The sequence below is a fragment of the Rhea americana genome, unplaced genomic scaffold (genome assembly GCF_003343005.1).
Source record: "Rhea americana isolate MKP2758 unplaced genomic scaffold, rheAme1 scaffold_102, whole genome shotgun sequence".
Taxonomy (NCBI): domain Eukaryota; kingdom Metazoa; phylum Chordata; class Aves; order Rheiformes; family Rheidae; genus Rhea; species Rhea americana.
This window is the reverse complement of record NW_028185062.1, coordinates 375,257-390,341: the sequence shown is the minus strand read 5'-3', so window position 1 is coordinate 390,341 and position 15,085 is coordinate 375,257. Positions and strand designations below refer to the sequence as shown.

Sequence of the window (15,085 nt, the reverse complement as noted above, 5' to 3'; positions counted from 1 at the left end):
GGCCCCGCCGGCGGGTCACACGTAGCCCGGCTTCAGCGACGAGCGGCGGCAGTTGGGGCAGCCCCGCGTCCCGTTGGTCTGCAGGCACCTGCAAAGCAAGGAGGCCGTTTCGCAGGTGGCTCCGGGGAGCGGGAGGGCGGCAGCCGCCCGCCCGGCCGCGCCCGGCTCCCCCGGGGCGGGCCTGCTCCCCCGGGCACGAGTTACAGACCGCGTGAAAGGGCTCCCGCCCTCCCGGGCAAGGACCTCCCGGCTCCCCAACCCCCTCCTGGAAGCGTTTCAACAAGTTCATCTGCAGAGAGGAAACAGCGCTGCTTTCCCTTACTGCTCGAAAGCACGCCGCGGCTGCCCTGGTGCTTAATCCTCCTTTCKGTGTCAGCCTGAGGGTGTATTTTTAAGTGCGTAAGTTTAGTCTTCAGTGTTAATTATTTTGTTATGTCATTTCTCCTAATAGTAAAATGATGTGGAGTTAACTTAGTCCTTCGTGACAGCATTACAGTAACAGACTGAACACCATATCCAGTTCAAGAGACAGAAATTATGGGATGTTTAGGGAAAATAAAAGCCAGACCACCCGTGGAGCTATAGAATTGAGTCCCCAAGAGAAATTAAAGGAGGTAAGAATCTGAGCTGGGCAAGGGCATTAGGGAACAATCATGTAGAGGGCAGAAGTGGGAGCGGGATGCATGCTCTGGCTGAATCGSATACTTAAAGACTGTGAGGTTCAAGACACACCACAGTGGGATCCTATGGGGCATAGGTAAGTGGGACAAAGACCATTTGTAAAGCTGTCCTGTTCTGGATGTGAGTATTTCCTGTGACTAATGTCATGACAAGGACCCCTCTGTAGTTCCATCTCATTACTTTAAATGGAAGAAGTGGGAGCAAGGCAGCGCCTGGAGCTGGTTGTTCTTCTCCCCGATGGACTCTCCACACATGCCACAGTACAGCTCCATCTCCTCCACACATTCGTGGAACTTCACTACATGGTCGCGCAACTCTTGCTGTTGCCCTTTTGTGCGATAGATCCTTTCGCACAGGCAGTGGAGCTTCAGCAGGCCAAGCTGCACATAAAGGGCAAAAACAGAAGAGAAGCAAATGACAAGGTGAAGACAGATCTGGCAGAAGGAGTAGAGAGCACTACCAGAAGTCTCCTACAGCCCCATCAGCCAGCTAAAGAACCATCAGCATAGAAAGGTACCCAGGGGACAAGACCAGGATAAGGACATTTAGTATCCAAGTTCTTCCTGCCAWTAACCCCTCTTCTCTCTATCATACAAGGGATTCCAGATTTGAGGCACTCTGCAGCTTTTTCATGCAGAAGGCATTCCTCAGCCATCCCTGAGAAACATGGCACTTCACTGCCCTTGSTTTCCAGCCAGCACACAGTTCAGATGCTGCTCAGACCAATGATAGTTTTCAAGGAAGAGACCCCTAATCCTCTAGCTCTCTGGTTGTTTGATGCCCCATTTTTRCTGCTCCATTCCCATTTGTTTATTTGTTTTTGACTCCTCTCTCACTTTTCAGACTTGCACACTGATCATCACATGTGCAACTGCCCACTAYTAAGTCTCAAGCACCAACTGGTTAATATGGACAGGGTGACAAGCAATAACAAGTCTGAATACTTTAACACTGGTCTTCTCAGGTTACCTCAGAAAAGGCTACAGACACTGCTGAAGGGAAGCTACAGGATCTTACCTTGTTCCCTAGTCCTTCTGCCAGCTCCTGTGCCTTTTCAATGCTTTCCAGAGCCTGTGAATGGAGAGCACGCATTATGAGTTTTCAGTCTGATATATCAAAAACAGACTTGTATGAATAACATGACTCAAAAAAAGAAGGAAGAGGTACAGAGTGGCATTTGGATAAAAAAAAGCAGCTCTGCAACTCTGGAGATGTAAGATAGCTCTCTGGCAGCTGTTCTCCCACACAAGCTCATCCATAAGAAAAACTTGGTTTCAGAAAAGAGCTACGTTTCTATTCCAGCCATACAACACAAAGTCAGGGTACGATGTTGGCAGAGGCTGATGTTTCCAAACAAGGAGGATTATTTATGGCCATGTGCAGCTGAGTTTCAAAATTGAGATGAAGCACAAGCAAAACAAACGTTGCTCCCTTTCCAGACTACAGGTTCAGCAATCTTTGGGCAACTTCAGTTCCAATTTTACCTGTGCAAGAGGGGAGGAGAGCGATCAGCACTAACAACACACCATGTTCTTCTATTTTGTATTACTGTCCATATGTCCGCTTTGTCCTACTTACACACACTGTGATGTAGGACTGTGTTGCTCTCAATCTTTTCGATCTGAAGGAAAAGTATTTGATGTAGCAGCTGTTATACCAAATGAGTCACTACTTTTCCCTAGATGTGACAATATTTCTTACAATTCTGACAATCAGTCTCTGCTTTCCAGAGCTATTGAGATCTGCTTCAGGTTTATCTGAGAGGAAGATGTCATCTCCCCTCTGACACAGTATTTTCAGGAGGTACATTAGAAAATTTCCAGCCTGTAATTTGGCATTGCTACTATACTGTGAGAAGAGGACCAGATGAGATGGAAGAATGCGCTTTGAATGCAGARGAGATGGCATTAGACCTGTGGTGGTAGTAACAGCCTAGGATAAGGAACTCACAGTACAGGGAAGCAGGAACTGAAAGGTAGAGGACAGAACAGAACTGAGAGCTGTGGCAGGGAAGAATGACTGTGTACTGGAAAACCCTGAAATTAAAGACTGGGAATAGGATCAAAAGTGACGCAAGAAGCATATGCGATTGGGGAAGAGATGCTGTGAAGTCCAGGGGATGAATTTTCKGAGACAAGAAAGTGAGGACTGCACAGAGTTTGGAAGCAGATTGTGACAGAAGACTGGGAGAACTGGGAGGGTATTGAATACACAAACTGAATGGAACTGAAAGGAAATTGGGATTAGCTGGCCAAGGAGACTTGGAARATATAGGAGGGCAGGACAAAAATGCAATCTGCAGGTAGAAAGCTAGCAAACTGCTTTATTAGGTAACTAATATTGGGATGAGTAACATAAGAAATAGAAATTGTGACTTGCAAGTTGAGGAACAGACTTGGGCAAGTTCTCATGGCTGTGACATTTGAGGAGGTTACGTTTGTGACAATGTGAGTGAAAGTCCTTAACTATTAGGGCAAAATTCCTTCTGATGCCTGGACAGAACCAGAGATTCATCTGCTCATTCCCTTCTTTTGTGGGCTTTGGTGAAATTAGGACTCTCTGCAAAAGCCCTCAACCAGGCKCTCTCAGATGAGAATTGCTTGTGGTATCTGAGGCTGGCAGTGGCTGGAGATGGGAGCACTTGGCCTAGGAGGCAGATGAGCAYTCTGAGATGATACAGAATATTCTCTTGTTTAGAGGCCTACCTGCTGTGTCTTGCCCCATTACTTTGAATATTAGATACGAGGCTGGGAAGGAATTCCACTAAGCAAAGTTTCTAAGTCACAGTTCCTTCTTCCATAGCAAATGTAGTGTTTACATGCTGGGATTGAGAGGTTTATCTCACCCAAGTGATTCCCTATTGTACAGCACTCAAATGCTGGCTTGAGCTTGTCTTTTCTGATAGGYATATACTTGATTGTCTACTAACTGAAATACTTCGTTCTAGATAAAATTCTCTGTGTCTAATATAGGTGATTAGGGTTGAACTTAAGTGCATCYGTGCCCAGAACAGTATCCTGGTGTGGCACCATGCAGTCATTCCAGGCTGCTCAGCACTAGGCTCAAGGCTAACTTTTGAGCATCTCATTCTGCAGCCCCAATAAAATCTAGATTTCATTGCAGGAACATTAACTCATGCATTGCCTAAAGCATTTTCAAAATAAGTAACTTCTCCCCCTTGTACTGTATCGACCTGTTACCTATTTCCAAATAATTTTCTGTTCTCATTTCTATTTCACACCACAATACAAACACCTTTGAAGTTTCTCTCAAAATTTGCTGCCAAGTCTCTTTGCAAAGGACATGGTGGAGCCATAGAGCTGTCTGATCATCATTATCATAATAATGAGCTTAGTTATGTAGTTAAAAGGTAGGCAGTGGAATCCATTTCAGAGCATAAACATAAGCTGATTGTCTACARCTGCAGGAGGAGACTTTCTTTCTCCCATTACTGGCTTCGCAGTGTTGTGTTTAAAGCCTTCAGGACTGGCTAATGACACAGTTCTGTAAGTTACCAGTCTGACCCAGAACTGGATGTTCATACTGTTAGTAACAGATTCCTCGCTAAGAGGGACCAATCAGAGAAACGTCACTGTGCAAGTAACAGCCCCTGCTCGTAGAACAAGGAGTATAGGACTCTACTGGACTTTGATGAGCATAAAGCTCAGAAAGAGAATGTGTGCCCTARTCTTGTCCTACAAGCTCCTGTAGAAACAGCTTGTAACTGACCTTTTCCAGCTCCTTCCGGATCATCCAGCATTTAGCAACTCCTAGCAGCACCTGGATCTGTCCCAGGCGGTTTCCAATCTCTGTCATGATGCTCATGGAAGAATCATAYCGAGGAAAGGCTGTCTGCAGAAGCAGGGAGGAAAATACACTTTTTGCTGTGGCCCGCTTTTCATACCTCCTTGCCATCCCCTATGTCCTTCCTGGCAGGGAGGAGCTGTACCTGCACATCTTTGCGACTGCGATGGATATCAGCAAAACAGAGCAGACACAGTGCCTGCAGAGGCCGGTCACCATGCTGCAGGGCAATCTTCATGGACTCCTGAAAGAAATCATCTTTGGTCAGTAAAAGAGCTTGTTCCTGGTCCAGAACAAAGAGGGGCTGGGACTGAAGGTCTAGAGCACTCCAGCCAGTGAAGGGTCAGCTCCAGAGAAATGCCACAGTCTCTTTAAAGCAAGTGAAGTCTTGTTCACATGCTCCCAACCAGAGGGTGTTTAGGGCCAAATTTTTGAGACGCCCTGGACTACTGAAACCTCAGCTCTAGGACTGGGAGGCAGCAGGAACATCTAGAGTCAAGTGARCATGCCATGGTATCCCTCTTCCTCCCACTTCTGTCCTCTAGGTAAGATCCCTTGCAGAGACCTCTGACAGCTGTGCATCTGCCGGCACCCTGTACCTCACAGCAGTCCATAGCATCTGCCAAGCGCCCCAGCTTCCGATAGGCCACGGCCATATGGTATTGGCTCATTGCACGGTACTTCAAGCTCCAGCCCTTTCCGTAATCATTCACCAGCTCAGCTGCTTTACATGGGAAGAACAAGGCTTTCTCGTAGTCCTATAAAGCAGACAGACAGTAGTTACAGCAATAGTGAGCACTCAAAAAAAATAGGTGACCACTGAATATTTTTGATTTACTAATACTGCAACAGCTTTCTGCTTTCTGTAAGCCTCTCAGCCCTTGCCCTTCTTCTTCCATGTGCCCAAGTCTCAGTATTAACATGCCTGTCAAACTGTGGAAGGTAGAATTCCCATATACTGAATTCATGTTATTCAGTGGGTTCAGGACACTGAGGCAATAACACAGCAACTAACTGTTGTTGTATGCAGTATGTTGTAAGCTTTACATGGCAGGAATGATGTACCCAGCTCTAYAACCACAGACTGAAACATTCTCTGCTGTTACATCATCTCCACTTTCAGCATCTACAGAGAGCCCTCATGCTTTCCATGTGGTGAGTCAGGATCTCTCAGAGGCTGGTTATTCATCATGGTAACAAGTAGGAAGAAATGGCCTTGTTAAACCTGCAGTAAGTAATAGCATAATGTATTTTCAYTTTTAAGCATCTTTCTGCATTAGAAATTTTATTCTAAAGAGAAATCTTATTTTACAATAAGCACATAAAACTATTAAAAATACCTAAAACTGTTCTTGAGCTACATAAGACTGCAAAAATGAAAAAGCCCTCATCTTTTCGTATTATCCACCTTTCCTGAATCCGTGAGACAATCACCCTCCCATCCTCCCTCCCTTTGGGTTACTGCACCTTTAGCTGGGCATAGAAGTTCCCCAGGCTGCAGCAGACGCGACACTCCAGCATCTTGTCATCGTTGTTGTGTGCGTAGCGCAAAGCTTTCTCAAAGCACTCCAGAGCCTTCTGGAAAATGCTGAGGCCCAAGAAGGCATTGCCCATGCTGAGGCTCACCTGGCCATTCAGCTGCATGCTCATAGTGGTGCCCTGCATATTCAGGCATGTCTTACAGTACGAGATTGTTTTCTGGAATTCACAGAGCTTCTCATTGCTGCGAGCCAGGTTTAGGTAGCTCTCTGTAAGGTAATCTGGGTCTTCTAGCTCCCGTGCTGTGTCAATCTGTACCACTGCAAACTTTAAGTAGAAAAGAAAGTGTTTATAAAAAACATATAATCTATTTAAACACAGCCCAAACATCCACAGAGGGGCATTGTCATGGAGAAGAGGCTCATCTCTGAGCAGGGATTGGAAGTCCAGCCCCAGGGACTGAGAAGCAGTGTACAAACTGAGCAGTGATCTGGTGGTTTAAAAGACATATGAGTAGTCTGGAGAAACCTCTCTCTCTGTCTCTCGGGCAAGGAAGATGAAGTAGGCTGGCAGTTAGTAGAAAAAAACTGTTGAATGGCCCTACAGAGAATGTGAGACAGCAAACATTCAGCACAATCCAGCTAAGTTCTCTTACGCTCAATTTAATTTATTCCATTTTCTATGGAATTCTTAAAATATTACATACAGTACTCTATTAATAAGGAAATAACAGGCAAGCTGCTTCACTAAATAATTTTATATCATTAAATTGACGTTTAGTTGTCATGACAGTTTTTGCTCTAGAGCCATTACAATTCACTGCATACTGTTCTTTTAGATGTTTTGAAGTTTTTTTTTTATTTAGACTGCACACTCTTCTGGGCAGGGATTCTCTTCTGTGTTTTGTGATGAACCAAGCACACTGCTGGGTTAAATTAATACCAGTAATGATGGTAAATATTTAGCAATTGCCTCAGTATGTAAGTCTGTTAGAGATAACAGTTTGATTTACTGATAGCAATTCCCAAGGTCACCAATTACTTCCTTTTTTGCACAATGGTACACATAGTTTAAGCTATTAGAACATTTTCCACAAACAAAACAAGCTAATTGTTTGTGTTTTGGTATATTTGTTCACCCTTTTCTTAGCAGCTTTCCTAAAGTACTATGTGGACTCAGTGAGGAGTATTAGCTTATGCTTCCCCATGTTCCCTTACCTTTTTACAAGTTCTTCATTACTTCCCAATTGCCACAGACTCCTTTTCTTGGTGTGAAGTCATTTTTCTCTCCAAAAGAGATTGAGCATCCTGACCCTTCTTAAATCATGGTTCATTTCATACCTCTAATTCACTGACTCCTTTTCTCTCTCTCTCTCTCTCTCTCTCTCTCTCTCTCTCTCTCTCTCTCCCTCCAATTCTTATTTTCTCTCCTGGTGATTTACTGTTAAAGCTCTCCTTCATGTTTGCTTGCACACTGTAAAATCTTCAGTTTCATTGAAGCTGCTTTTCCTTTCCAACACTAGGAGGAACTGAAATTCACCTACTCTGATCCTGTTTCTTGTTCTCTTCTCAGGTGACAAATGAAGGTTTAGGTCTACCGGGCTCATTCTTTTGCCCATTTCATGTTCCCATGAAGCTTTCAACTTTTTCTTCAGGTAATTATATCTTACCTTCTCTTTTCCCTGATCAGTTTGCTTTTTTTCTGCCACCACCTAATCCCACATCTCTTCTCAGAACCATTTTTCTTCAAATGTTTTCCAAACGCATTAATACTCCTCTTTCTTCTTCCCTGTAAGTATCCGCTTTGAAGATGGGGCTTTGACACATATATGAGTTTACTATTAAGATGTGCCCCCTACAAGTGCTAAAAGCAGGTATCTACAATCTTTCCATATGAGATGTGGGTACCCCCTACATTTTTTGTGCTGGTGCTGAACAATTACCAGTCTAGTAAAAGGTAACCAAAAAAACACAGGACAAGAATGTCAAGGCTCTCTAGTCAGACCCTATTTCAGGCTGAGATAGTTTCTTAAAACTATGACACTTATTTGGGTTCTGCCTTCCAGATTCTTGAGTCACTGTCTCAAACACTGCCTGCTGCTCTATATGCAACCTGTCACTCCTCAGATCCATTCATCAGCTTATTTTTTATTTAATCAAATATGTTTATCATCATATTCTTGAAGTTTAGCTTCAGCTTTTTTGCCACACTCTCATCAAGCCCCTTATCTTCCTTTCTTCCATGCTGCCCTGACAACTGGAATCCATCTCTGATCACATCTGTCATGCTGCTCTTGCAATGTCTCTCACCCCCCCCAACCAAAAAAATCCCAACTCCACCCTTTCCCCTCTTTCTCCTTTTAATCACCTCGATACAAAGAAATAATTATAATAAAAAGCAACATAAGATCTATATTAGATATCAAACAGCAGTTGAACAAGATATCAGACATCTCTCAACATTGCTGCTTGTTCTACAGAATACTCCTGGAAATTTTTTTTACAGTGGTGTATACACTGTAAACATCTTTCAGTGGGACAGGAGCCCTGTTTTCATATCTCTGTGAAGCTAGATCAGATGGTGCATGCATGTGGGGAAATAAATCAATGACAGTCCCCATGATTAACTAGAGAACCTGATTAACCTGGGAAACCTGAAGGACCAGAGCCATTGAAAAGTAGCAGTCTATATCTTGGAGCCAGGACCTACTGGTCACCACACTGATTAAGGCAGCCCACCATATGTACCAAGCTCATGGTACATCTCACTATACTGCAAAATACAAACCGTGATCTCCCATTCTAATCTCCAGCCACTCTCCATGGTGGGTGTGACACAACAGCATGCATTCATCTCGATTGCCTTACCTTCAGCATATCTTTGTATCTGCCCATCTCTGCATGAGCAGTGATGAGACAACCCAAAACCCGAAACCTGCCAGCAGGATCCGCAGACTTCTCCAAAACCCTCATCCAGACTTGCAGGGCCTTTTCAGTATGATTAGACTGGTAGAGATGGAGTCCTTTCTCTATCTGCTGCTTTGTCTGGTCCTGACCCATCTCCTCTGCATTAAAAAGCCTCATACACTAACCTTTAAGGACAGCACAAAAGAAGTGCCTGAGAGAGAACACAACATAAAATGCCCTAAGAGAGGAGGGCAGGTTGTGTGCTCAGAGGGCTCGAAGCCATAAAATCCCAGCCATGTCAGGATGCTGGAGCTGCAGCAGGCAATGGCAAGAAGAGCTTGCTCAGCACGGAAGATAGAATCCCAAATCCGCTAGGCAGATATCTTGCTTGCTAAGACTCCATCAGCATATTCACCTTGCCAATCCCATAAACAAAGAGGAAAAGCAAAAGAGGGAGAGAAAGAGGAAAAAAACCAGCAGCGATTAGAGTGAAACTCAATCTGAGCAGCCACTGCTGGGCTCCCCCGCATTGGCTACAGCTGTGCCCGCCAGTCTGGCTCACGTGGCTCCCAGGAATGCTGGTCGGGCTTCCCAACTCCCAAGGTCACAGCGAGCCAACTGCCTGCTCTGGCCCGCCACTATGCGGCTTATAAATACTGAAGGGAGAGACAATCAGCGGCAGCCATAGGGATGTCTCAGTTGTCTCTTTTTCCTTTCTCTCACTAATCATCCCTCTTTAAGAAGCACTGGTGGTGGGCTAGCCTGGGACACAGCAGCCCCAGCTAAGATAGCATCTTTGGGAACAACATATGCCTTAAAAAGGAGAGAATGAACTGAAGGCTCCAGCACATACACACATGCAGGATTACACTTGCGACAATGTGCCTGATACCTCAGCAGGCACAAAATTCAGCCTTCCCTTTGAGGAGCTCAGCAGGCAATATGGACTGTTCCTGTGGTCAGGGTCAGCTCTGTCACAGATTTGCTGCAAATAAGCCACTGACTCATTAACTTCTCAGGGACAATGAGAAGCTAATCCTGGTGAAAACTTTGCTCCTGAGGGATGGTTGCTCCCTGCCACTGGGCATCTGTGATTGTTCTATGAGAATTTTCAATAGGAGATGTCAAAGGAACTATCAAAGTTCTGCACTCAGAACTTACCGATCTTCTATGACAAACGATAAATAATAACCGAAAGCAACAAGTTTCTGCATCTTCTGACGGCAGAAAAGGCTTGTAGTCCAATTAGAAAATAGCTTTAAAACTTGCCTACRCATCTTTGAAAGAGCAGAAGGTAGACTTGTTCCTCCAGGAATCGGGTTTCATACTTCCTTTATGTGCTGCATTTTTAATAGACTTTGCCTTGATTGCCTATACATTCATTAAAAAAAAAAAAAGCCTCATGGAAGTCTAATATTTTTCAGAAATAGAAGTCTTAGACATAGATTTTGAGTTCCTTTTTACAGGCCAAATAAGGAAGAACAGCAATTCACAGATTTAACAACAGGCCCACAGGCAGAAGCAGGCATGTCTCCAGCCACAGCCCTCCTTCCACATGAATTCAGTGGTAGCTCTTCCCAAGCAAACAAAATGGCTGATGGAATCATCTTACAAGCCACAAGTTGGACCATCCTGGCCTGGGCCATCGCCACTTAAGGCAACACAGATCCAAGGGAGCCTTCCTTAAGTAGCATCCCTACAAAAAACAGAAGACTGCAAGAAACAGTAGAATAAGGAACCACAACCCTTCCAGAGACTTCACATCACAGCATTCATTTTCTTAAGAGATACCATCACATTCTTTTTTCCAAAGTTTCCCTAGAAGAGTTTTTTGAATGGTAGAAAAATCTTGCTACAATCAGACTTACTCTCTTTTGTGAGCTTGTATCCCCCATCCATGATACCTGTTACTTAATTTAGCATTGTTTTTCAGAGAGGTAATCCACTAGAAGGTGTTGCAGCATAGCCTTCAAGCATTTTGCTACCATAGAAGCCTGTGAAGAAAAGTAAAGCTTAGGCACAGATAGTTAATGTATAAAGACAATTTCAGCTTACTGTTAACATTGCTACATAGGTACTTTAGATTTTAGGACTTTCATAAAAAGTCTGAAATGGCAAGAAATGGCTCTCTTCCCTGCAGTGATTGTTATTTGCCCCTCTGGATGTGGGTGGTGGGATAGGCACAGGATGCAGAAGACTGATCCTCACTGAACGCAGTGATAATGGTGTAGTCATCAGACTTCTGGATTTCGAGAAACTGAGGTTAGAGAACCAGAGACAGCAGCTGTTGGAGTGTGCTACATGAAAGAATCAAGGAAGGAATCAAGAAAAGGGAAGCAAAAAAATCACATAATTGCCTGCTGGGGCAAAAGGCTTTACAAAATTACTGTCCGTGAGTAACACATCAATAACTCAAGCTGATTCTGATGGTTCTGGACCACTTCACCCAGACACTGCTCCCACCAATACTGTCATGCATTTGTTGGTCAGACTGCACATCTGACCTGCACTTTTGAGCTGCACTTCATTCTCCTATGAAACAGTGCTTAGTCTCTTAGGAATCCACTCACCCACCTACCAAGATGAAAAGTTATCCTAGTAAAATAAGGACTAGGAGAATCATTAAGCTCAAATTGATCACTTTCAAAGAAGAGAAACATACTCTTATATGGAATATGCCAATATAAGGCCGCCTGAATCAGGAAGGATAAATGGGTAAAATCACCCAGACACCACCTGTGCTTCTCAGGGAAGCAAAGGACACAGTGATCAGTCTGTGGCTCAAGATTCCTCTAGTCCCTGTGAGATTCAAGGGTGGCTTCTATCTTAAATGACCAAGTTTCTTCTCAGGTACTGCAAATTATGCCTGCAAGGTGCATGAAACACCAAATCAGGGAACATCAAATGTAATGCAGTAGAGTAATATGCAGTCACACACCCAGCCACTTCCTGCCTGTGACCACTCTGAGCTTCTCTTCCTCCCCTTTGCTCTTCATGATGCATCCCCTGTGGCTCCTGCTCATAAGAAGACCCGAGCATATGGCTGGTAAAGCCAGGAAGATTACAGCCTGGAGTCAAAGCAAGCAGTGATAGGAGGAGAAGGAAGAAGAGGACATAAGAAGAAAATTTTTCTCCTAAAACACTTAACATCCGGACTTCATCTACAGGTTTGTGTATTTCCTGTTGATGCTGACAAATTTGATAACTCATGTGACATGCTGATGGTTTTCAGAAGTTAATAGGCTGGCTCTTGCAGTTTAATAGCTTACTGATTGGTGCTGGCCTTTCAAAGAGTGAAGTTAAAAAATCTCCATAAAGTAAAAAAAAGTCATCTACCCAGAGGGATCCAAAATCAGCTTCCATAACATACAACCGACACAGCTGCTGTTTACAGATCATATGAGATGAGCCTAGCCAGCTTTGTTACGCAAGCAGGAATCTTCCATCCCACATAATCCATTTTCTGATTCATTTGTTTGAATCTTTCTTTCTCTCCATCTTTCATCCCAGACATACATGAACTGAAATCTCTCCAGCCTCCCTTCTCAACAGCTGCAAATTAACTGCAGGGATCCCAGCATGATATGCAACAGGTGGCTCGTGCCTTGCCTTGCAATTGGTGCACTGCAGAGGAAGGAATGTAGCACTGAATACTGATGCTTACAAGTGCTCTCAGATTTACAATCATGTAGGAAGTAATGGGGTGAAACAGAGTATGCCAAGTAGCAGGGGAAAAGGATACGGAGGAGAAATATAGTTACCCTGAAAACACTTGCAAACTGAGAYGCAAGTGAGCAGAAAGAAAGGAAGAACATTTTTGAATTTTTGTATCATTCAGGAATATGGCAAAGTCACGGCCATCATGGCACTTTCCCTCTGAGACAGGAAATATTGATGTCAAACTTGTTGCAAATTTCTAAATGAATTAGACATTGCCTATACCAAATTTTAGTTTTCAGACAACTCATTTTATTTCAAGAGATTAACACATCTTAGTTCTGAAAGCAAAACAGATCCCTTTTGCTTGTAACAAAACCTTAGCTAATATGTCCTGAAAGACCCTAATGTTTTTTTTGAAAATCCCACTCCATTTTGGGTTTCCCAGTACAGTATTTCCAGGACCAGGAGCACCAGGGAATGCAGACACCTTCACGCTGCAGACCCTGATAGGTTCATTAAGACTGGCCTTGGTCCCAGAAGAGATAAGGAGGCAGTGGAAGGTATGAGGATCGTAGGAAGGGTATGAGCTGGTATCTCCAAGAGTGCTCATCTAGTCCCACACACCACCACACACTGGCACTGTTCAAATATAGCTCAAGTTTGGTACTATGCTAAAGTTAATTAATCCTTGAAACACCATGAAGCACAGTGCATCCACAGGCAAGTGGCTTCCCGGCATCAATGCTGTGAGGTTAGGTATGTCCACATTTCACTCCCCAATATATCATGTATTTGCATTATCCAGTATCTCCTTGTATCTTGTGTTATGGAGACTTTACTATAAAATGATACAAAATGGAGGTTTGAAAAGGAACCAAAAATCTTTTCCAGTTCTCCTCAAAGTAATGGATCACACAGAAGTAAAATCCCAGGGCTATTCTCTGCATCTAGAACAAGTGGCATTGGACCAGGACAGTTTAATAACTTACAGGTAAGAAACTGGAAGACAGTTCTCCCACCTCTCTCCTCATTTTCCCACACCTGGACCCCCAAAGAGTCTCAAGTTTAAGACAAAAAGACAACACACACGGACTTTTCTCAAACAGTTTAATAGCAAATAAACAAAGGAAGGTACCACACTTGGCATATACAAAATGACTTGTTGTCGGTGTGTCTGTGCAATTAAAACAGCTTTAAGTTGCCCTTTGGGACAAAAAGAAAAAAAAAACACACAAAAGGAAGAAAATTCCTTTAACACATACTCGCTCGTTCCAAACTTGTAACAAATCTTTTCATCTTTAAATCCACTACACAAACTCTGCGATCAGCTCAGAAAAGCAACACGTGCTCCTCTGCTTTTTAAACCATTAAAGTAAAATCCGTAATTCTCTACAGAGTACAACACAATTTCACACAAAAAAGACATTTTGTTTTGCAAATCAAAACAAGAAAAAAGGAACAGCTCAAACAAGGTAAAGAAAAGCATTTCTACGACTGAACCACGACTTTGAGTTGATTAAATCCCATTACTGCAGAACAGACTCTACATTTGGTCATAGTGGCAATTTGTTTTCTCGTCACATTGTGAATCACTTTACATTGTTTTCTAGTAGAAAAGGCAAAAAACTGTACAAAACCCCTAGTGTTAAATACAATGTTTGTACCAATAAAAAAGCCCACAGGTTTGTCTCCAAAATGTAAATTTTCTTTTTAAATTATTCACAAAAAAGCAGCCAAAAATCAGAAAGGCAGCTGCTGCTCCACTGTCTCAAATCCATTAAAACCACCACAGAACAATTAAAACAACCAAAGGAAGAAAGGGAAAGAAGAAAGGAAAGAAACATCCAACATTTGGCATTTTGGTTTTCTTCAGATATTTTTCCACAGGTTTCCCCAAAGTTCCTTATGGAACCAAATGCGCATGTACAGAAATGTACTGGCAGTTACTCAATACACTGCAGGGTATCAGTGCCCCCCACTGGCACACAGCCCTGTGCATTCAGACTGTGGGACTAACAGCAGCCAGCCCACAACCCTACCTCCCAAATAAACGAGTCTCTATCCTTTTCTCATCCAGCCTCACACTCCACTCCCAGGTATATGCACCATATCCAAAAATTTTCTGTCTTTTATAAGCGGATTAAGGACTGTCTACACAATTCTAACCAATTTCTATTGAGAATTATAGTATCCTCAGCCAACTCAGCAGTAGAATAAATTCTTTAGCATCTTTATTATCCCAAGCACTGGACAAAAATAAGATTTCTACCCTATCAAAGAGCATTTATTTTCTCAGCAAATCCCTTTCTCCTGGGATTTTGTTCCACACTATTTTCTCCTGTTAAGGCACCTACACTAGCTCACTTCTCCCTGTGACTGATATTTCACCACAGCAAACACTCTTCCAGGTGCCTTCATCTAGAAGCTACATCCCAGTTACTACCTGTGCAGATCATATGTAGGGTAGGGGGAATCCTGGCACCCAGAAAGCGGTAACCTGTTCTAGTTCATCCTGAAAAACTGCTTAGCTCATTACCCAATTAAAAACGAAAACT

The 15,085-nt window shown here is 43.3% G+C and overlaps 1 protein-coding gene across 1 annotated transcript; it reads right to left on the bottom strand.

Moving 5' to 3' along the window:
* Window positions 1-7: 7 nt before the first annotated feature.
* On the bottom strand, window positions 8-9,339 carry RAPSN (receptor associated protein of the synapse). The gene is made up of 8 exons (XM_085305738.1): window positions 8,832-9,339; window positions 5,953-6,291; window positions 5,085-5,243; window positions 4,631-4,729; window positions 4,411-4,533; window positions 1,699-1,752; window positions 862-1,061; window positions 8-88 (listed from the first exon to the last, which is right to left on the bottom strand). Exons 1-8 carry the CDS (start codon window positions 9,045-9,047, stop codon window positions 16-18), a joined length of 1,263 nt encoding a protein of 420 aa, XP_085161864.1. The 5' UTR covers window positions 9,048-9,339; the 3' UTR covers window positions 8-15.
* Window positions 9,340-15,085: the final 5,746 nt, after the last annotated feature.